Raw genomic sequence first — 23,065 nt, forward strand, 5'->3', positions numbered from 1 at the left:
GAATTCACATCGCAATATGCATTATAGAAATACAAAACATGGTAATGTCAGATTTCTCTAATATCGCGCAGCCCTAATTCAAGTACACAGATATTTGATAAACTAATTTCCAAAACTTCTGTTTTTCAAAAACTTTTCCAGGCCTGGAAAATGCCATGTCAAAATTCCATGACTTTACCAGGTTTTCCATGACTGTATGAACCCTGTAAAATGCAATAGTTAAATTAAAGGATAAGACTGGTAATTCCTTCATTCTGCATCTATAAAAAAAAAGAAAAAAATTGAAAGCATTTTACAATATACACTGAGACTTCTTAGAAATTAAAGTACTTTATTCATGGTTTATAAAAGAATTGAGCACATTCATGCACAGCAATAATCAGACAGCCACAAACACGCATCCATTCATAGAGCGAAACCTTAATCATCTGAAGCACAATCTGTCATAAACCAAGTTTAATGTTTACAATGTTTTCAGAAAATAAACATTACAAGAAACAAGCACGTTACTAATGGCCAAAGCATTTGTAGCACTTACCAAAAAAAAAAAAAAACCTGAGAGGATGAAGGCTTCACACAATGCTGTAATGTAATTACATCAGCGAAACCCAATCCTACTCAGAAGAGCTGTCAGGTTGACTTTGATTAAAGGTTTATAAGAATTGCCAGTCTCATATTTAACACTTTAGAAAGCTCAAAATAGATTTCTGTCAATGTCTTTGACCAATAGCACTAAATTTATTTAGTTTTACACTGGGCAAACCTTCTGCAATAAGGTTTTCCAGAAAACCCTACAAAAATAGAGATACGCCCACACGTTTACATTTTAACGTTGTCATATATTTTTGGTGTCATTTTAAATAAACGCTTAATCTCCTCAAAAAAAAAGATCAAACCTTCTAACAAGCCAAGTTGAGTAATCTTTATCATTACACCCACAGAAGCACGCTAGCAACTTATAGACCGAGGCAGTCCATGGGAACAATAAAAATACTGTACTTACAAAAGATGTACACACGCTTACTTTAAGATTTAAAACACTATGAGTGACAGGACTGGTCAAAGGAACCCATTCCCATTTGTTATGTCTATATGAAATGTTTTGTGGCCGGAGTACAAAGTAGGGTCGGAACACAAGTTACATAGACCAAGTTGAACAGACCAAATTGATACTTCACAATTGAACTTTGTAACATAGCAGACAAAAATGTAAAGTTCTCAATGTCCCCAGGTAGACTAAATGAACAGGTGTATTCAAAAAGATACTTTAATTATTAAAGACATTCATACAGATCATGTCTATGACTACAAAACAAAATTTGGAGGAAAAAAAAACACAAGGGAATGCTTTATTCACATGTTTTGTGCCTAAATATGCCTCAAAAGTTCAACCACGGCCTGAAACAGCCATATATAACAGGAGGGCGCAAGGTCGACTCACTCAAGACTCGTGTTACTTCAGCGCAACTGATTGAGAAACTCTTATCTTGCTATTCAGTGACTGATCACATACTCTTGCATGTATGAGTTAGTAAGGCTGCGCAGCTCCTCCAAAGCATAGTCCTCAGGCATGGGCAGACGTCCAATGTGTGAAGCAAGCTGACAAAGAGGGATGTATCGGGAATCTGGGGTGCCTTCACCACCCTGCTGGAGACTCAGGACCACCCGGAGGATGTTAGCCACACGTTTGGCCATCTCTAAAAGTAGAAGGCAAAATAGACCATTGGTTAAAAATGGTTTAAAATTGTGTAGATTCATATTCTTACGCCAAGGTTTAAAGCATTGAGAAATTGTATCACTGGTGCCATTCATTTATGAAATTTGTATAAATTAACTTTGCCGCAACATTTTGCTTTTTATACTGGAGGAGTTGTTCTATGCTTGTTTCTGATAGTTTGACAAACTTTCTAAGAGGTGTATGAATTTTTCAGGTCTTGAATACATCACAAGTCCATTATTTCAGTCATTTAACCCTTAAAGACAGAGACAGCAGTCCGCAGCTAAAAATAAGTATTGCTCTTAAATGTTTAATAACTTTTGATCCGCTGATCCGATCCATACAATCCAAAGATTGGCATAAAGAAGAAAATCTCAGCTTTCCAGCGATGTAACACATTACATTCACGGACTCATTCACAGTCATTACATTCAGAGGCTGCGGAATCAGTGTGGTTACGTCATCAAATTTTGACAAAGGAACGCTCGTCACTTGTCTCTCCGGACAAACCAGACATGATACATTGATGCATTGTCCCTCCTCCATGCCCAGATTGGTTCAAACTCGCTCTCTCTCAACCAATAAGCATAGGTTTCGCTAAGTGTACCAACAATCAGCTTTTTGAACAACACGGAATGAGAGATAGGCTGTACATTTACGCGCGGCTAAATAAAACGCAAAAAAAAAAAAAGTTTTGCATGAAATAATTCTCATACTAAGTACTTTTGCATGCACAGCAGCACAGAAACATGACAAAACAGTGACACAGCAAAGACGAAGTGCTGCTCTTGCCGTTTTCAAAGGACGCAAATGAAGGTGGGGCTGTTTGTCTGCATTGCAGACAACCATATCCATATCCACAGACAACCATATCCATGCTGGCACATAAAACCTAAGGGTGGTCCATATTGAATCTAGTTTCGTTATGTAACTATTTATAGTATAGTAAATATTTATATCTATTTTTTTACTGAGGATTTGCACCATCTTTATTTGGACTTTGACGCATTATTTATTATTTTCTTATTTTTTATTTGTTTATTGTAAGTGGTGTTGTTTATGGTAACTAAAAATATATTATTTGGAAAAAGTCAAATTTGCTTCAGTGTTCTGTTATTTTGTAAAAACTAATTTCTGTTTAGTTCATTCCCAGAACTTTTGGGCAAATACATTGTCGGTTCCCATTGAAAAACGCCTTGGAATAACATTGAAATAAATTGCTATAACTTGCTCAGGGAATGGTGGATGTAGACAAAATTTATTTTGGAAGTATAAAACATCATAACATGTATTTCTAAAGTAAGAAAAACAAACTTCATAAGGTTTCGTTTGTAATAACTAGAAAATGCCACTTTTTTTAAAATCGTTTCTTAAACATTCTGGAAAATTTTCTGTCTGTTCATGTTTTTGGACCAAAAAATTTTTTAGACTGGACCTTGCATTTTGTCAGTAAAGCAGCCAATAAAGTTCCAGCGTGTGCTTTCGGATAGAGCAGCATTTACCACACAATCCACTTGTTAAGCTTGACGTCACGCGAAGTGGCTTCCGGGTCCAAGCGCCATATTAAACTGTATGAGACCCATCAAATAGTCTAAATAAATAATATTTAAAATATAATCTAATCTAAACAATCTAATAAAATATAATAATAATAATAATAATAATAATAATAATAATATGTTTAGAAAGAGATGTAATACTTTCGAAAATCTTGACAGACAGACAGACAGACACACACACCAAGTATCAGATGACCAGAAAGTAATTCATTTTTAATAAATTGTTGCAATTTTGATATTTGTGATGCAGTAAGCCCAGAGGATGTTGTGTACGCTATGAATTTATATGAAAATCACTTTAATGTGTGATTAGACTAAAAAGTGATCTGAAACTAATATTTCCTCACTTAAAATGAGTGGCAGCTTGGACCTGGAAACAGTATTCTACACATCACTGACATGTCAAGACTTAACAAGCGGATAGGGCTACACGATCAATGTTGCCAGATATAGCGGCCTTTTTCCATCCCAAAAGCGGTCCAAAACCCAGACAAATGCAGAAATAAAAGCGCATAAAATATTAGATTAATATTTTATTTAAACTTTATTAATTTACCAAATTACTTTAAATGTCATAATTGTTAACCATACAGCAAACAACACCAGCAATCACAGAACCACAACACAACCGAATCGCATCGAAACACTGTCCCCCTCTCACCCACACACTGCACTTATAGTTGTGTAGATTACTATTAGAGTATGTTTTACTTTCAAATGGGCGGAAAATTGTCCAATCGAGCAACATGGTGCAACATACTGGAAAAATATGAGATAAATTATATTGTAAAGTATTGTGATTTCCCTGGAAGATTAATATTTTTATAAGCTAGGATTTTAAACCATTTATTTACTTTATGATATTAAAATAATTCAATCCAATTCAGCTTTATTTGTATAGCGCTTTTACAATGTAGATTGTGTCAAAGCAGCTTCACATAAATGGTCATAGTAAATTGGAACAGAGTAGTTCAGTTTTTAGTGTTTAAGTTCAGTTCAGTTTAGCTCAGTTCAGTGTGCTTTAAAATCACTACTGAGAGTCCAAACACTGAAGAGCAAAACAACCAGGTGAAAGAAGTTCTTACAGGTCTAATTAATTCTAATTCAGACTAATACACTGTCAAGGTGCCAACGATATTCTGAGCAGATGTTATGACTCTGATTGGCTGTTGTCCCTTTCCTCTCATCTCGAATCCCACTGCAAGTATTAATTTTCAGCTCTGGGTTTACCTTTGAGCCCCTCTAGCCAATAGCAGCACATCATATACAGGAGGGATGGGGATAAAGATAGTAAAGCCCAATTTGATTGGTCAAATTGAGATAATCAATAAAATCAATTACTTGTTTTTATTCATAACTTTAGTGGAGTGTTTGAAATAAATCCTTGTGCAGATAATCCTGTAGTCGTATGATAATTAGTCATGCTGAATAAATGAAAGCACTTCTGTTTTCAATGCAACCTCTAAGGGGATTTCCTGAGGTTTATCATGTTTAGAGTTTTAGCACTAAAAACCTCTGTCTTTTGGAGATATACTACTGAAAACACAACAGTGCTTCCCTGACAAGATGTGCATGACAATTACAGGTATAAACCATTATGTTTACGATGTCATTTCAACAATCAACCAGCCCTAGGCTACAAACGCCAAATAATACAAAACTCACATTGACCAAGACAAATAAATAACTGATATTGACTTATTCACACACTAAATGAATATTTGCATGTCAATAAAGTATATAAAACTTAATAACCAAAACAACTATAACCCCTTTATTAAGCATTTCAGGCCAGTAGGTGCCACCTTGTAAAGAAACACTAAGCCTCTGCAATTAGACTTGTAGTATGCCACTGGTTGTTTTTGTTAGCAGGTACTCACACCTGCCTATAATGCATAATACACATGTACATGAGGTCACCTTCTCTCTCAAAAAAACAAAAATAAATAAATAAATTCACAATTTTGTAGTTAACACAGATGATCAATGTATAATTTTCAAAAGCTGATCAATGATGTGACAACATTGAAGTAAAAGTGTGCGCATCATACTCCAAAAATGCATCAGTTAACACTTAAATTCTCAAAGTGCAGTTAAAAATATTGATACCTGATTGGGCAAGTTTGTCTTTAGCTTTGGAACAGGGGAGAAGCACTATTCTATTGCAGAGAGATGTCACCTCTGTATGCAGTCGCTCCAGCTCATAACCTGGGCTTTCCATCTATAGAAAGAAGCAAAAAGCAATTATGTTAGGACTTTTTTTGTTTTAAATATTCCAGTTCCAATTAAGATGAATATTTTCAGTGCCACAGGATACCTGCTGGATGTCTTGCAGCGTTTGAATAACATGGATGTAATCAAGGAAGACCCTTCCAGACGTATCCCAGCCCTGAATCTGAACACTGCGCTCTGGCACTGCCAAACCCTCTAGGAAATCCAGGAGGTACTTATGATTATCGTTAATGATGCAGTCTGATGGAGGAAAAACACTCAAGGTTAGGTAAGATTCATCCCACACATGCTATTAATGTTTAAAGATGGATTCAAGCAGAAAAATTAATACATTCCTTCTAAGTTCCAGCTTAGTCATAAATTCTATTTCAAATGACTTTTAAAAAGTACACACAAGTCAAACCTCTTAACATAGAAACAACCAGTTTTAAGAATCAAACAATACAAACCGTTGCAGATTTAGGACTTTTATTATGTCCACATTATTTTAAAAAATGGCAAAACATTAAACTGAAAGAAAGGTTTACAGTTCATTTTCATGTTTGTCTTTAGTGTGGAACATAGCTAAAATAATTAATAATAAATTAATAATTAAATATTAAAACGTATGGGTTTACAAAGAAATCAGTGCGTGTATTTGGCAGTGCAATAGAAAAGCAGACTCATTTAATCATTTGTGCGCACTAACAGTATGTTCACACCGAAAGCGGCAAGAGCGTCAAAGTAGCCGGAAGTCATTCATTTTCAATGAGAGCCGGCAGCGATAATCGGCAAGGAGCAAGTAGGCGCGTCTTCGCCGGTGTGGGCATCGAGGAGAGTTGAAATCAATTCAACTTTATGGTAATGAGCTATGACGCGGTTTGGCAGCAAGCAATCAAAATGAAGAAGTCCACCGCTTCAGAGGAGTTCAGCGAACAAAGTCCTGTGAACTTTGGTTTTGACCACAGTTGTTCTCAAGTGTTTGATAATTGCAGTCGCCGGATTTTCAATTATTTACAACGTTTTCTTAGAGGAATTTATATTAACTGATACGTTACTGATGTGCATTAATGCTATATATATTTAAAAAGGCAGAAATCTCATGCGATAGTAAGAAACAGTATTGCAGCTTCACAATTATTTCAGACACATGGACACATTGGATAATTAAGTGGAGCAAAGTCACACCACGTGCAACTTGATCTTCCATTGTTAACTGAATTTGATAAGAAGCGTGCAACATTTTCACACTAGAAAGCATGTTTTATGAAGGAATGTTACTGATATGCTGCAACAGCTCCTTTAAATACGAGATCAATGCAGGGCTCAACAATAAGGACTGCCCGGTGGCCCAAGGCCAGCGTGACAGACAATTGGGACAGTAGACCGGATCATTACTGGCCCGACTGGGACAGTGCTGCCTTGTCACTAACATTTAATTTGTCTGTGACTATTTATCAATTGCGTGCATTTTAAGTTTGTGCTTTTAAGTCTTTAAACACTACCTTCTCTGTGATGTCGTAAACACCATATTGCTTTCCGGTTCCTCTTTTCTGACTGAGAATTCTATTTTTTTCCGTAACCTGGTAACAACCAGTACAGCGAAGAAATGGCAACCTGGTGGCAACATCAAATTCTAAGGCTAAAAGAAAATATCTGTTTCTAACATCTTGGAAGCAGAAATTTACATGTGAACAACGCAACAACAAAAAAAAAAAACACAGTTGCACAGTTTACCGTCAGTTTGACAAGTCAGCCACCCTTTGTTAAATAATTTCAAACCGCAATAAAATACCTCCACATTTTCCATACTGCTATTTTTGTTTGCATAACAATTTTATTTACGTATTAAAATTCTAGATTGACAGGCTTTATTTTTGACACATTATTTAAAATATGTATCTAAAAAATAGCTATTAACTTCCCTTTCTTTTTTTGGTGGGACCAGTGAAAATTTTGGCAGGGCAAGTAAAAATCTGAACCACTGGCCCGATCAGACCAGTAGAAAAAATCTTTAGCGTTGAACCCTGCAATGTAACGAATTTTGACGCTCTCACCACCGGAGCTGAAGGCAGACAGCGTTGTCGCCAGAGTGGCCAGAGCGACCTTGGACGCTCTCACCGCTTTCTGTGTGAACGCACAGTTAGACTACATTTACAAGACAAGAATGCAGCCAAGAACAAAAACGTTTTTCCCTTGTGTTTTGAAAAAGATTCCAGCCTACAGGACTACATTTGAAAAAGAATCTGTGTTACACAAATGGTCAAAAATGCTCAATCATGTATGCTAGCAAAATAGTTGGCGCCATCACCTTGTTATTAAACAGTACCTGTAGGGGAGAGTGGTGGCTTGGTACCAGCGTATATGTATGATTTTCTGTGTGTGTAAGAAGGGTCTCAGCTTTTGCTTGTATTGAAGTAATCCACACTTTGGTGGCGAAGTGTCAGGAAATACACGTGTAGTGCGTGTTTGTGCTTTACTTTAATCTACACTCCCCTAAATTCATACTACAGACTTGTATGATCATTTTTAAAGACATTTTGGGTTCTTACATGGACACAACATTGACAGCGCTTTCAAAAACGTCTGATTTAAAAGTGCTTTTCAGTTTTTCCATCTCAAAAACAACATTTTTGTGTAAACAAACAAGCATAATGTATATAGTTTCATAATTTTGGTTGAAAACACTCTTGCACAAATGCACAGTGCAGAACAAAAACTGAATTAAGTGTTTAGCAGCTGATGCGTGTAAATAGTCACATTTGGACAGCTTTGAAACAATAGTTTTAATCTATTTTACCTGCTTTTATCCTCGTTAAACTAATACTGTTGTCCATTAGCACCATCTCCTGGACTGATCATTTAAAGAAATGCAATCTAATAGGATGGAAAACAGCTGCTGTGAGGCATTGTGAGGCAGCCAGTACTGTGCCACTGACACACTGATTTAATAACTGTGACAAAGTGAAAATATAAGCAAGTGTCATTTCGAAATGACAGAAAAACACAAACCGTGGTAAAAACAACACACGAAATAAAGCAAACAGCTCGCGGTTAGAATGAACAGCAAATCAGCCAGCAGAGTATCAATAACAGACTTTTATTGGTAATTTTTGTAAATTGCACGACTTTCATACCTGTTAAGTTTCATGCCAGTACTCTGTAAGGGTGTCACGGTCCTCCAAATCCTCGATTCGATTACATTTTCGATTCTAAAGGCACGATTCGATTCGATTATGAATAATTAATTATTTAATGACCAAATAATTATTTGTAGCCTACCGTTTAAACTACCTGACCTGCATGGTCTTTGTTTTACCCATAAACAAATCATACAGTAAATGAATAAAGGTAAGTTACACACATAATTACCACCTGTCAATCACTTTTTCTGCGGGACTCGTGAATAGGCAGTGATCTGTGTCGTTATAATGGCGTCGGTAAAAAAGACGCACAACCAACAGGAACCAGCCAACAGTATCTGAGGTGTTCGCTAAAATGACTAAGTACAAGTGAGTGAAAGATTGAAGCAGTCCTCTGACTGCCTGGACCTGCTGTCTCGAGCACATGGCTGTGTGCGTCTGTGTCTGTGTGGTCACGTGATGTGCATTTTCAGAGGTAGAGAGGAAGGAGGGCTGCTCAGAAATGCTACACGCCACTGTGGATGTCAAATCGTTGTCGTTCTAAAATGCCATTTAAAGACAAAGACAGTGTAAACAGAGCCTGAGTGTGTAATTTTCGCAAGCGGATTTGCAACGGGGGCGGGCGGAGGATCGCTATGCCGGTGTTGTCTATCGGACTAACAGTACGTAATACGTACATAGCAGAGCTTGGAAAACTGTGTTTTTTTTGTCGACAACACGAACGTTGTCAACATAACTCACTGGAAATCCAAAATGCTTACACACCGGCGACTTTATTGAAAGGGAAGAGGGTTTAAGTTCTGTCGACGGGTCTCCTGTATCTGCAGTTCAGCAAGCACTTCAACAAGCCTGTTATTTTCCCGCTTGGCAAGCCAAGCTGACGTGACATGGGGGCGTGGCAGCATCGACGATTCTATTTTTTGATTCGATAATTGAAATTGAGCATAAATTTCGATCGATTTAGATTAAAAATAGAAATCGTGACACCCCTAGTACTCTGGTTTGCTCTCTCTCTCTCTGTGTGTGTGCGTGTGTGTGTATGTGTTAAAAAGCCGCTGAGCTAACAGCTGACAGGCCGGGAACGCACACACACACACACTGTATTTCTGACGGCAGACACGTGAACAAGGAGAACGTTTTTCTCGTATTTCTGACGCGCTTGAACCACGTGACTGTTTATAACGGCATTACTAAGTTGTGTGTCACAAAAACACTCTGTTATCCATTAAAAACGTAATTGAAACCCATTTTCGGAGCGCAAATTACCAGTTGTACACGCTGTAAACAGAAGTTTTTAGCATTCTACCTGAAGACGCTGGTCGCTATGGCGCCCTCCATGCAGCAGCAATGAAAAAGGTCTATAATATTCTATTATTATGTTCGAAACCAACGAACCATCTTCACATCTTGCACATTCATATGCATGCAAACTGAATTCAATGTGATATAAAAAGCGCATTGTGACCATATAGCCAAAATTAAAATGTTGTTGACATACATTTTGGAGAAATTAAAAGCATGCGTGTTATTAGCTCATTCAAACCTGAGGCGAGGTGCTGGATGACCAGTCGATGGCAGTGGTTCCAGTGGCCAGCCTTGTAAAGGTGCAAGGCTTCTCTATGTTTATCTCCCTCTCTGCAGGCACGGATGGCCTTGGCTTGATGGATCCACTGGATGGGGATCAGCAGCTTTTCTGTAAGAAACTGCTCCTTCTCCATCGACTCTTCCGTCTCCTCGAGGGAGCAATGTAAGCTAAGCATTTCCCTTACTGCACTCTCTCTACGTCTGCAAAAACGGTCACAAAAAAACCCCAACCCCACATATAAATTTACATAATACACCATGATATAAAACCCAACTAACGGAGTACTCTGATAAGAACACACTTACCCAGAGTCTGTGATGTGCAGCAACACAAAGATGGCCATTTCCCATAATCCCGCACTCTCTAGCTGAGCAGCATAGCTGGCATGCAGCAGGCCCTGGCATGAGGTGGCCAGGTGGTTGTAGTTGAGAGCCTGCAGCACACTCCAGAGGTGCCAGCTCAGCCGATAGTCCAAATGATCGGCGGTCACTGTGCTGGGATCAAGCAGCTGTTGAAGGCTGTAGTGCCTGAGGGGAACAGGGTCAAGAGGACACAATTACAGTCATGTAATTACAGTCATGTTGATGCAAACATATGGTGAACAAAAAAAAGAATCAACAGTTACAAACCTGTCGCTGTAAAGTTTGAGCAGGTGGAAGCAGATGTCGTAGAGTGGCTTTTTGGATTCGATCTCATCCATGTCTTCATCCAAACCCAACAACTCCAGTTCATCTATATACGGAGGTAAAGGAGGGCCAGCATACCTTTTCACTTCCTCTGAACCCTAGAAAAACACAAGTTCAGTTAATATGGCATTTATGTATTTATAATTTATTTTCAAGATAATTACACATTTGATAAAAATCAGAAGAATCTCTCAAGAAAGTTCTGAAAATGAGCTTTGGCACATTTAATCTGCTCTGGCATGCTGTAATGGTACATAATTCTATTACAAGTAGACCAATTTCTTCAAAAACAATAATCCAATTTGATATTTTTTTCCTCTTTTAGTCTCTAAAAGCCCTTAATTTCAGTGACTGAAAGAAACTAATTATTTTTTTAGGAAAACATTCCATTTATCAACAACAAAAATGAATTTTAAAAGTTAAAAAAGCCTAATCATTCCATCTGAAATCTATTATTTTTAACTTCGATTCATTTGTTTTAAATGTATTTTTTTAAAAAACCGAATAAAAAAATGCATAAATAAAACTCGAATAAAATTATTACGGAGACTTTTCATTACTTGCGTATCTAATTAGGGCCTACTCACACTAAGGTATTCAAACTGTGCCCAGGCCCGTTTCCCGGATCGCCTGAGCGCAGTTCACTTGGGCTTTGGCGCGGTACGCTTGTAGTGTGAGTGCAAAACGCGCTAAAGCCCGAAACTGAAAGCTTGACGTGACTTTTAAGGGACTGTTTCATATGGATTTATTAATCAATCTTACTGTTCAATGAACACAAACTGTCCTAGTTTATTAAATACGCAAAACCCTCACCGCACAACAGCTGCGCACCTTCAGCAAACCTCCTCATTCCTGCAGCAAGAGGACTTTATGATTGTTTATGAGCGCCAAAAGTGGCGGATCTGTTCGGCAAAATATCTGACTGTCACCGCATCCCTAAGGACTGTTTGGCAAAATATTTGACTGCATGTCACTGCATATCAAACGACTTAAACTATATAACTAGAAAAATGTCAACTGTGCTGAGCGAGAGCACTTACTGAACAGCGCAGCATTGATGATGTAAGCGTGCCCAGGCCCGATTGTAGTGTAAGTGCGGGCCGTCGGGGGAGACGGGAGGGGGGACAAGGGTGCTTTGGCCTGGTTCGAGGCAACGGTACATAGTGTGAGTACCCCCTTAGTTGGGGGTATTTTTTGTAACTTAGAGGTGCTGCACGGATAAACCAGTGCTTTTCATTTCTGCTTCATGCATTTTATGCACGAGTGTGCATAACAGCCCTCAGACAGAAAAGGCAGGTTTATGATGAGCCACAGAGCAAAGTGTGGATGTGTGGCTCTTGAAGGATGTTCAACTAGTTTCACACACCTTAAATGTAAATCGTCAGTCAAAGTTTTATTTTATTCTGATTGTAGAGGGGCAGTTAAGTACTTTTTTAGAAGTTGAAAAAAAATTCCAAAAAGGACGCAATAAAGAAAAACCATGGTTTTCCTCATTTATTATAATTTTATTCATACATGCAATGGACTTATTTAGGCCCAGCCAGATCTTACGCTCTATAAACAATGAGAAATCTAGTATAATCATGAACAGGCACATTATATAATTATATCACTGTTCTGCTCAAAGAGCATCACTGTTGCATATCTGTGATCAATTCTCATTTCACAGATACAGCAAACTTAACTTTGATATGAATATTGCGTATACTACTAAAAAGATAATTTTTTTATATATTGCACAGCTTTTATTATGTCTGTGACAGCAACCTTTTTCAAAACCAAAATTATGCCACTGGGTCAAAAAGCCCCAAGATGTTGTCTTTTAAGGAGCTCATGGCCTCAGTTTTTACAATGTCAGGTCTTGATGATGCCCAATTCCGATTTGTTGCCTATATCTGATTTGTTTGCCTGTTTGTTTACACGTTGTTTTAATTGTGACCCATATCCAATTCATGCATTTACATTTGCCATACAATTTACGATGTCATGCATGCATAAAGGCGGGTTCCAGCATCTGTGCCACACTAGCCATGATGGAAGAAATGGTCTTGTTTTTAGCTCCGCGAAATATGCAAAGTGTAGTATAAGCAGTGAATGGTTTAGTCCAGATTTACCCCACGTAGTTTATGTAATGGTAAGGCCCTGATGCGTGTGTGTAGTTGATGTAGCCTTTGTGTGCGCACTGGTGTTGGACAGAATAAAGTTATTCTATGTGTATTAATAGTGACAAAAAGCAAAAGTTACAACACGAAGTTCGCCCAACTTTAAAAAAATTTTAAGGCGAAGGAGGTGGGAAAGGGCCGTCACTGTAGCTTGGGCTTATGGTTTATATGCTTTATGATGTCCTTTACCATTCAGAGGAATTTGTGGGTATCAGAGAGATCTCAGGTCTGGTCAGTCACATTGTCACATATCCGATCAATATCTGATTTATTTCCACATATGAAGAAGGCCGGGCGAGGCAGTGGCGCAGTAGGTAGTGCTGTCGCCTCACAGCAAGAAGGTTGCTGGTTCGAACCTTGGCTCAGTTGGCTTTTCTGTGTGGAGTTTGTATGTTCTCCCTGCCTTCGCGTGGGTTTCCCTCTGGGTGCTCCGGTTTCCCCCACAGTCCAAAGACATGCGGTACAGGTGAATTGGGTAGGCTAAATTGTCTGTAGTGTATGAGTGCATGTGTGAATGTTTCCCAGAAATGGGTTGCGGCTGGAAGGGCATCCGCTGCGTAAAAAAAAAACTTGCTGGATAAAGTTGGCGGTTCATTCCGCTGTGGTGACCCCGGATTAATAAAGGGAGTGAGCCGACAAGAAAATGAATGAATGAAGGAGGCCTGAAACCGATCTCTGAATATCTGAAAGCATGTGTTTTTTTCGTGTTTACACGGTCATAGAACAGATCCAATCTGTGTCACATACAAGCAAAAAATCGGAATTGGGTCACATTTAGCTGGTAGTGTAAACGGGGCCAAAGTGAAGAATGTGTCACTTTATGTAAAGTCTGTAAAGTTTTCCGACATTGTTGATGCATTTGTTCTGACTTTTTGTGATTTGCAAAAGTAAATATGTGATGCATTTCACCCACATCAGTGATGTAATTAAATACCTAAAAAGTTCAAACCTGCTATAACAGAAACGCACCTGAAACGCTGTTTCGTATTTGGTGAGAGCATCAGCTACAGAGGCAGTGGGAGGCAGCATGTACCACAGATGAACAGCAACACACCGCTTCCAGTCCAGCTCTGAGCACACGTTTATACAACAGTCTGTAGACTGCCACACCTTCATTAAAAACAAAAGTATATACAAAAAAATGCATAACAATAGTCAACAAACACATTACATCTAAAACATACATCTACATCATCTGGTATTTGATGTACTTACTGGTTTGCCTGCAAGCAAAGCAAATATTCGTAGCCTCTCCTCCTCGATGAAGGAGTCTGTCTGCATCCTGTTCCAGTCTGTGAGCTGCAGAGCTAACAGATCACGACAAAACTGAGAGCCCACAGCCTGGGACAGCATCAGAGAAAGCCGATGGTCCCCTATACACGCACAGAAACACAACCAACCTTTATTACAAACTGTTGTACAAATCACTACGACGCATTAGGCATCACTGGAAACAAAGTGTGCACTCACCACTCTTCTGGGACAATTTGCAGGCCTTGCTGATGCAGTGGCCAGTGAGGTAACTGAATACGGCCTCTGCATGGCTGCGCTGAAGCGCTCGGCCCACCTCCTCCTCGATGCAGTTGGCCGCGCAATCAGACAGCCAGTGTGAGAAGCTCCTCCGCCTCTCGAGCTGCTGCTGGTAGTCTGAATATTGCTCAGTGTCCAGGTCACGGTCACCCAATCGACCCCAAAGAGCAGCACACAAAGTCCAGACTTGCTTCCAATGCGCCAGGCCAGCTGATGTGAGAAATAGTCAAATAAGAATCAGGTGTTTAAACTATCAATCTACACACAAGTCCATACACATACATACATACATACATGTATAACACATACATAAATGATTACAACACTAATATCATTAATAGTCAAGACAATAACAAAATGAATAACAACACAAAATAAAACACACAAGTTAGTATATTTTACATGTTAAAATCGCTGCATTTTAAGCATCCTTAAAGGGACACGAAACACCAAAACACGTTTTTTGAGCTGTTGACAGTCGTATATGTGTCCCACACAGCTAAAAACACTATTAGGACACCTATATTTCACTAAAAAGTGTAAATTGGTTGTTTTTTCGTTATTTCAAGCAAATTCGTACTAACGGTTTGAAATGAATTTTTGAAGCTGCGTCACGGCTATGAGATAATAGCGTGTATTCCAGCGTGCAGACTGGACGTTTGTGCCAGAGTGAGTCTTATTACGTCTCAGAGTGTGCTGCATTAATGCATGAGTAAAGCTTGGTTCAAACCAATCAGCGCGCTCTATTGTGCAACTTCATTAATATTCATTACTGTCACAGTGTATAGACGACAGAGACGCCACGTTGTATTGGCAAAACAAGCGTGAAGTGTTGCTTTTATAGTTAAGTTTCGTTTTCATTTTCTCTCTGTGAGAGCGCAGCTGGAGTCACGTGTGGATTAACAGTGTACGCGACGCTCGACAACAATAACTTGCATGTCTAAGGAGGAACAATGTTTACCCGAGAGCTGTTCTCATCTGCAAACGCTGAGATCCGCATTCGGTTGTAGTCTCCTCTTAATAAAGACGCGGCTCTAGTTGCTGGTGATTGTCCTGTCTCTACAGATTTGGTAAGTGAGCGACCAGTGCTCTTTGTTTATTCAGTTTGTTCGTATCGAACTAAGTTAACTATTGCACCGAGTGTAAACATGTTAGCACTACAACCTAACTTTAACCTCGTGTAGGATTTTCACCGCATTTTGTGACCTGAATAACACACGCGGCTTTCTGACGCTACCTGCCGTGTGTGTCTAAGTTTCCGGGAAATGCCGAGGGTTTTTTCTCTCATTCGCCGTGCGGTATCAAACATTGCATGAAAAATACACGCTTGGAGCAGTTCCTCAGCGCGTGCCTAAATAGACACTCCCACACCATCCCTCTTTAGTTCCTCCGATACTCCCCCCTAAACAGAGCTGGACACGCCCACTTTTCTGACTTTTTCCAAAGTAGAGGTGTGCTGAAACGAGGGGGTTTCATGGCCCTTTAAGTCTTTACGGTCACATGATCTTTCAGAAAAATCATTCTAACATGGATGATTTGGTGAAAAACAAACAAGATTTTTTACATGATTCTTTTTATGAGGTTTAATAGAACAGCATTTACATTAATCTAAAATCTTCTGTAACATTTACAATGAGAAGTATTGCCATTTAACTATGGTCATAATAAAAATACCAATTTCCCTCTCAAAACAAACTTTTGCACCTAAAGCTTTAAAATGGCAACACACACACACACATAAAATCATTTTTCTTACGATTTATCGGTCGTCCTAAGAAAAGCACAAAAAAAACAACAATAAAAAAATGCATACCATCACTTCCTCCAATATCTTTGTTGACCTCTACAATCCACTCTGCGTAGCCATGCAGAGCGTCCACTCCTCCTGCTGGCTGGATGAAGGGACAGGGCTCCTCTGTGTTGATGGTGCTGTGCTTCAGACCGATCTCCAGTGGCCTGAGGTACAAAGAAAGGCTCTCTGATGACTGCTTGGGCTCCAGACCGACCACCTGCTCCACACGCACTTTAAAGGGACTTTCAGTGATCCTGGTGTGATACAAAAATATTAAAAAAAATTACTTCTGCCATGTTAAAAGAAATATTTTACACAAAAAAAGTTCAATTCTGTCATCCTTTACTCACCCTTAATTTGTGTAAAACCTATTTAAGTATAATTTTTCTGTTGAACACAACAGACGATACTTTGAAAAATGCTGGTAGCTGGTACACATTGACTTCCATAGATTTTGTTTGTGCTGATATGGAAGTCAATGAGTACCACCAGGGGTTTACATTAACTTTTTTTAATCACCGGCAACAATTTTGTTGTTGGGAAAATATATTTTTTATGCATTAATTTGATGTTGACATGCTAAAATTACTTGATTTAAATTTTGTGTTAAGTCTCCATCCCTCATTTATTTCACTTTTTGTGTGTTAAGTAAAAGAGTATGAGCAAATAGATCATGGTTTCATAGTGTTATATTGCAATTAGTTTTTAGAACTCAAAATTAACAATGTTCCAAATCTATCTCTATAACCACACGAAACAATAATTATTTCTTAGCCCCAAATTTTTAATGTTTCAAAACAAGCAAAAATTAGCTGTATACTATACTTTTTATTTAACAAAACATTTCTTAAAAAAGAAAGAAAAGCAATTGACTTTTAAAATATAACTATTGTCATGTATCAAAAATATGCACAGTAATCTGTCCTGGATAAAGATCTCTCGGATCACCAGTTGACTGCACATAAATGGAGAGTTCATCTCCCATTAAATAAATGTTGTAAAAAAAAATAATAATAATTAAACCATTTTAACAAAAATAAAAGCAAATAAAACTGTAAGCAAATGAAAGCAGGTGAAACATACCGTGTGTGATAATGAAAGGATGATCACATGCACACGGTTAACTTTAGGCCATTTAATAATCTGTTCAAAGTGAAAGCAACCGGTGCTGAATACAAAAATAAACATTGAGCTCCTAAAAGCATCAGGACTGTGAGGATGCATGTTCATCACTTTTTGTCTAGTTTATTTGAAAGAGAACCGATTGCGTTTCCAGAACCTGTTCCAGACGGTTGCTTCACGGTTCGAGAGGGCGCACGCGTTTTAAAAAGTCGCACGCATCACATCAGCTGTTAGCGCGAGTGATCATCCTCTCATTCAGTATTCTAGTGCTTTCTTCTGCTCGCGTGATCACAATTATTTTACTTCTCGATTCTAAGATCACATTTGCACGCATATTGGGTCATCCTTATATTGTCGAACCCTGCTTTTAAGAAAACTATAATTTAAAAATAACTTTCAACCAGTCAAAGTGGTTAGTGGGATTGACTGTCTAACCTGCCAAAGCTGAAATCTACCCGCATTTGGCGGGTGTTAATATAAAGCCCTGAGTTCCACCAACCAGCATTCTTCAAAATATCTTCTTTTTGTTTTAAAAGGAAGGATCTCATAAATGCTGAAAAAAAAACACTCATGAGGGAGAGTACATTAGGTAATATACATTTTTGGGCTAAAATAAACCTTAAATGCAAAACACTGCAAATCAATAGTTTATATTATAATATTATATTATAATTTATATCCTTTACATTTTATAAGTTGATTGATTTTGTACACATCAAGAAAAAAGTGAATATTTGTACATTACAATATTTCTAAAACGTTGTGTTTAAACATGGAAATGATCATTTGCATTCAATTATTGAATTAGCATATATCAGAATAGATTAGAATATTAAGTTAATGCATGATTTAATTTAATATGCACTAGTTTGCAAACAAAATAAAAAAATTTAAACAAATGGATGAAGTCAGGTTCAAAATAGGTACATAAAGTATGGAGCAGCTAAACTTACGGTTTGGTTTTGGTTGGTTTGGGTAAGAATCCAAACCCCAGGTTCTCTGCTGCCGGCTCCTTCACGGGGTGTGTGACACTGAGTTGATCTCCACTGTGCACAAGAGTCCAGTTGGGGCCCCAGCCCACTCTGAAAGACCGGCCTCTGAACAGAGCTGCGTCCATAAGCAGGCGACCTTTGCCTAGAGTTATAGAGGCCTCCAGAGGCACAGGTCCCCCAAGCCTGCGGGCCCCTACAGTGCGAAGAGTAGGTTCTGGAGGAGGGGGCGGGAGAAGAAAAGATGGACCCAATGATGGCCATGGAGCTTCTGATGCCAGTGACTTGTTCAACTTCTGAGATATTCCACTAAAAGGAACCTCTGGCAACTGGGAAAAGAGGCCTCCTCCTGAAGTAAATTTGTTTTGCAAAAGGGCTCCAACTATAATGGAAAAAGCATAATTTCAGACAGGTTTTACACCATCATGAGGAAAATGATTCAAACTAAATTATGACAATAAATTATAATACATATTGATATAGTTTAACAAGTAATATATATCTGTGTTGCCAGTTGAACTACTTCAACATTCAGTGTCACATAGTACTTTAGATATTATTCAAATCTGCAGATTAGCCATTTTAAGGCATTTCTTTTAGTAACACTTTATTTTGATGGTCCTTTTGAGTATTAGTAGACAGTCTGCTTAACATCTGCTAATACTGCTTCTTCAACAGACACTTAACTGACTATAAGAGACTTTGCAAGTACATGACAACTTACACTAACCCTTACCTAATAGTTTACTTATAATCTAATGAGAATTAGTTGCGATGTAACCTAAATTCAACAAACGGACCATCAAAATAAAGCGTGACATTTCTTTTTATCAGTTGAAACCTAATTGTCGAAATAGTGATATATTACTATTTAATACTGTGGGTTAAGATTTTAGGTGGTTGAAAATGTTTATAGCATGGATGCATTAAATTGATCAATAGTAGCGATAGAGGCCTGAAAGAGATTTTAAATGAATGCCATTGTTTTAATTTTACTACTCATCCAAAAAGAAACTACAAAAATATTAAGCAGTGGACCCTTTCAACAATAAGAACCTTTAATGGTAAAAGAGTGCCCATATTTTAACAATATTAATGATTAAGCACCAAATCAGCAAATTAGACCTTCAATAATTCAATATATTGTGATAATGGGCGTGCACTGTACTGATATTAACCAAAGCTTTGCTTAAAGATTTAGAGATTCTGCCACTGAAGAATGCTCCGATTGTTGTATTTGCAGTGGATGTTCATCACTGCACTAAATGTTTAAAGATTAAATAAATAGGTCATTGATTTTCAAACATTAACATATTCACATGTTAATCTGGATCATTTAGTTTAGTTAAATTAACTATAGGGCATTTATTATTCATTCATTTTCTTTTCAACTTAGTCCCTTTTTTTAATCTGGGGTTGCCACAGAGGAAAGAACCACCAACTAAAGCTGCGATCACACTAGAGTTTGAGCTTGCGAAATTCTGTCGTACGGCAGCAGCGAAAAGGGGCGGGATTAAACAAGACGATGCGTGGTCTCACGCAGTCAAGTGATGTGATTTCGCAGGTCAGAGTTCACCAAGCTTGAACTTGCCAACACAGCGATCTGCGAAACTTGCGTGCGTATGAATGGAAGTCTATGGGGAGAAAAGTCCAGTGATCGCAACTTTATCCAGCATGTGTTTTACGCAGCGGATGCCCTTCCAGCTGCAACCCATCACTGGGAAACATCCACAGACATTCACTACGGACAATTTAGCCTTCCCAATTCACCTATACTGCATGTCTTTGGACTTGTGGGGGAAAGCGGAGCACCCGGAGGAAACCCACGTGAACAGGGAGAACATGCAAACTCCACAAAGAAACACCAACTGACTCAGCGACCTTCTTGCTGTGAGGTAATGGTGCTACCCACTGCGCCAGCGTGCAGCCCGGCCATTTATTAGTCTTAGGTAAAGTTTATTTCTTTGTTAATGTCCAAAAAAGGTTTTGTTAAACGCAGAAAGTCTGTTGTATTTGTTTAGTTTGACAACTATAATAGGACCATTTTTCACTGTTAACTTTAATGCATTAAATAATGTTTACGAATGAGACTTTATTTTAAGTAACATTTGCTCACTCTGAACATGTATATACAATAAAAGCAATACATCAAATATTTTCAGGTTATTATAGACATTAACCACTTAAACTCTGCTGCTATTTGGGGATTTCCGCCTGGATTTTGCCTACCCAAATTTAAAAGCTTCCCAAATCCACATAAAGAGGTGTAAATGCAAAAATTTGGTATCATTTTAAAGAAAACCCTTTGAATTTTCATAAAACACTATTGAACGTGTTTAAAATAACTGTATATGTTGTCTGTGTTATAATAAACACTTTTTAAAAAAAAAAAGAGGCGCTTTTTGTATTTTTTTTATAAACTCAAATTTGAAAGTGTACCTTTTAGGTTCTGTGTGGTCTAGCGTGCTGTAATTAATTTTGGTGGTTCCTGCACACGTCTGTAATCATGGGGGGGTCTCTACCATAATCTATGCAAAAGTTATTGCATTCCAACTGATGAGAGGTGCTGTACAAGCCACAGAGACCGATCCTTGTTTTCATATTTCACTATTTTGTTTGATCAAACATAATTCACTGTGTTTGGACCACATCAGACATATAAAAGGTTTACTTATGCACATCACCTCAAAAACAGAGGAGAATGGCCCTGAAGGGCACATCATAAGGTAAGAGATGACAGCTGTCTGTGCTATCTGGGGCTGCTTAGTGATCATAAATGTATTGTTTACATTTCTGCGCCATGAAAACACCACAATTCATTCAACAACTGTTTGGCATGTGAATAATTTAGTAAAAAGAATGGTAGAACTGTATGAGCACCGGCAAGAGCTTTCATTTGAGCTATAACTTGTACATGTGCCATATGAAAAATATGAAAATGAACCAATGTAAAATACCGAGCTCAGGTATCCAAAATACTGTGTATTTAAGTGTTAATAACTTTTATACAGTAGAATAAAAACAAAAGTGATGCATATGTGCATAAAATATAGATTCTAAACTTTCAAACGACACCACTTACGGGGGTCTGATGCAACGCTAGCCCTTTAAATCTGAAAGTGAAAGTCGATGACGTCACGGACCCGGCACCGGGTCGCAGAGTTTAATGTGATCTTTTATGCAGGTTAAGGTCTTTTATCCTGAAAATACCATATATCATGATAAAAGCTTCAACAAAATTTGATACTGGCAGAATCCTACAGCAAGATCATTTTCTAAAAATCTTATGACTCCTATAAAAAAAAAAATTCATAAAGCGATTTAAATCAGATGGCTTTAAGCTGTAACAGTTGACAAATATTGTTACTTGTTTGTTCCAAACTTCTACCCAATATAATGCATAAACTGAAGCACTGTCATACTTGATGGCCGACCAGCTCCAGAAAGCAAAAGTTTGGTTGAAGCCACATCTTGAATGAGCTTTGAAGAAACATGCTCTTGAAACATGTCACACTCATCATCGTCTGCAAACAGAGAGGCCTTCATAATCTGTATGAAACACAAATCAACATTTTAATAAATGACAAGACATGCAACTTCTTTTTTTGCAATCAGTGACCTGATTACACACACACACACACACACACACACACACACACACACACACACACACACACACATGCACGCTACCTGTAAAGTATGAGGGTTGATGCCCATAGAGGAAGCGATTTGGCTGGATGCAGACACGGGCTCGTTCTCAGCAGGGGTCTCGGATCTCAGTTTGTTCTCTTCGAAAGAAGTTCTTTCTCCATCCTCATCGTCCAAAATACTCTCGACCGGGTGCTCTTGAGTAATGTCAGCCATGTCACTGTCCAACTCCGACACACGGCTGAGGAGCTCAAGAACCGCAGTACTCTATACATGCACACAAAGAGATCAAGTCAGCTGTTCATTCTTGATCTGAGTGCAGAGTACAGTGCTGCATCATCTTACAACTGATGCTTTTCCCATCTGTATCAGACATGAGAACTACTTTTGAATAGTAATAAAGTATCAAAAACACTGCTATGGAAGCATCATGTACCCATAAAACGTCCTGACAAACATTTCAGCTTTATTATAATTTTATTTGTCAAAGAAATACATGGAAATCTCAAATAAATTCACACACATTCATACAATTTTCCACTATCACACTTCGAAGTAAAACATTCTCGTATAATCTCTCAATCACCTGTAAAAAATAAAACTAGAATACACCTGGTCACGCAAACCCCTATATAAATATACAAATATGCTTCATAATTTGGCTAATATAAAGAAACATTGCTTATCTGCATTCCATTCAAAGTATTTCATTAAAACACATTAAGAAACACCCTTTATCATTCTTTCAACCCAAAGTATTTTTCTGGAAGAAAATCTGAACAATATTCCACTGCAAGTTAAAGATCAAGCCTTTAAAATCAAAGCAGCTGCCAATTCCAACTGCAAAGAACAAGCTGTTTAAACTATAAATATTAGATAAAAGCCTGCTCTCCTTTTTTTTATGTAAACTTTCAATATTTA

The 23,065-nt window shown here is 38.1% G+C and overlaps 1 protein-coding gene across 2 annotated transcripts in view; it reads right to left on the minus strand.

The window, feature by feature from the left end:
• Nucleotides 1–314: 314 nt before the first annotated feature.
• nup98 (nucleoporin 98 and 96 precursor) overlaps nucleotides 315–23,065 on the minus strand; it is a 44,696-nt gene continuing 21,945 nt past the window's right edge. For both annotated transcript variants that reach the window (XM_087300331.1, NM_200685.2), the window contains 13 exon segments: nucleotides 22,187–22,411; nucleotides 21,919–22,045; nucleotides 18,461–18,878; nucleotides 16,407–16,639; nucleotides 14,534–14,803; nucleotides 14,279–14,436; nucleotides 14,033–14,173; nucleotides 10,845–10,999; nucleotides 10,521–10,742; nucleotides 10,174–10,415; nucleotides 5,594–5,748; nucleotides 5,386–5,497; nucleotides 315–1,697 (listed from right to left, as the gene is read on the minus strand). In XM_087300331.1, coding sequence (XP_087156457.1) covers nucleotides 1,495–1,697; nucleotides 5,386–5,497; nucleotides 5,594–5,748; nucleotides 10,174–10,415; nucleotides 10,521–10,742; nucleotides 10,845–10,999; nucleotides 14,033–14,173; nucleotides 14,279–14,436; nucleotides 14,534–14,803; nucleotides 16,407–16,639; nucleotides 18,461–18,878; nucleotides 21,919–22,045; nucleotides 22,187–22,411 — 2,661 coding nt within the window. In that variant the 3' untranslated portion in view covers nucleotides 315–1,494.

The sequence above is a fragment of the Danio rerio genome, chromosome 21 (genome assembly GCF_052040795.2).
Source record: "Danio rerio strain M-AB ecotype USA chromosome 21, GRCz13ab, whole genome shotgun sequence".
NCBI lineage: Eukaryota > Metazoa > Chordata > Actinopteri > Cypriniformes > Danionidae > Danio > Danio rerio.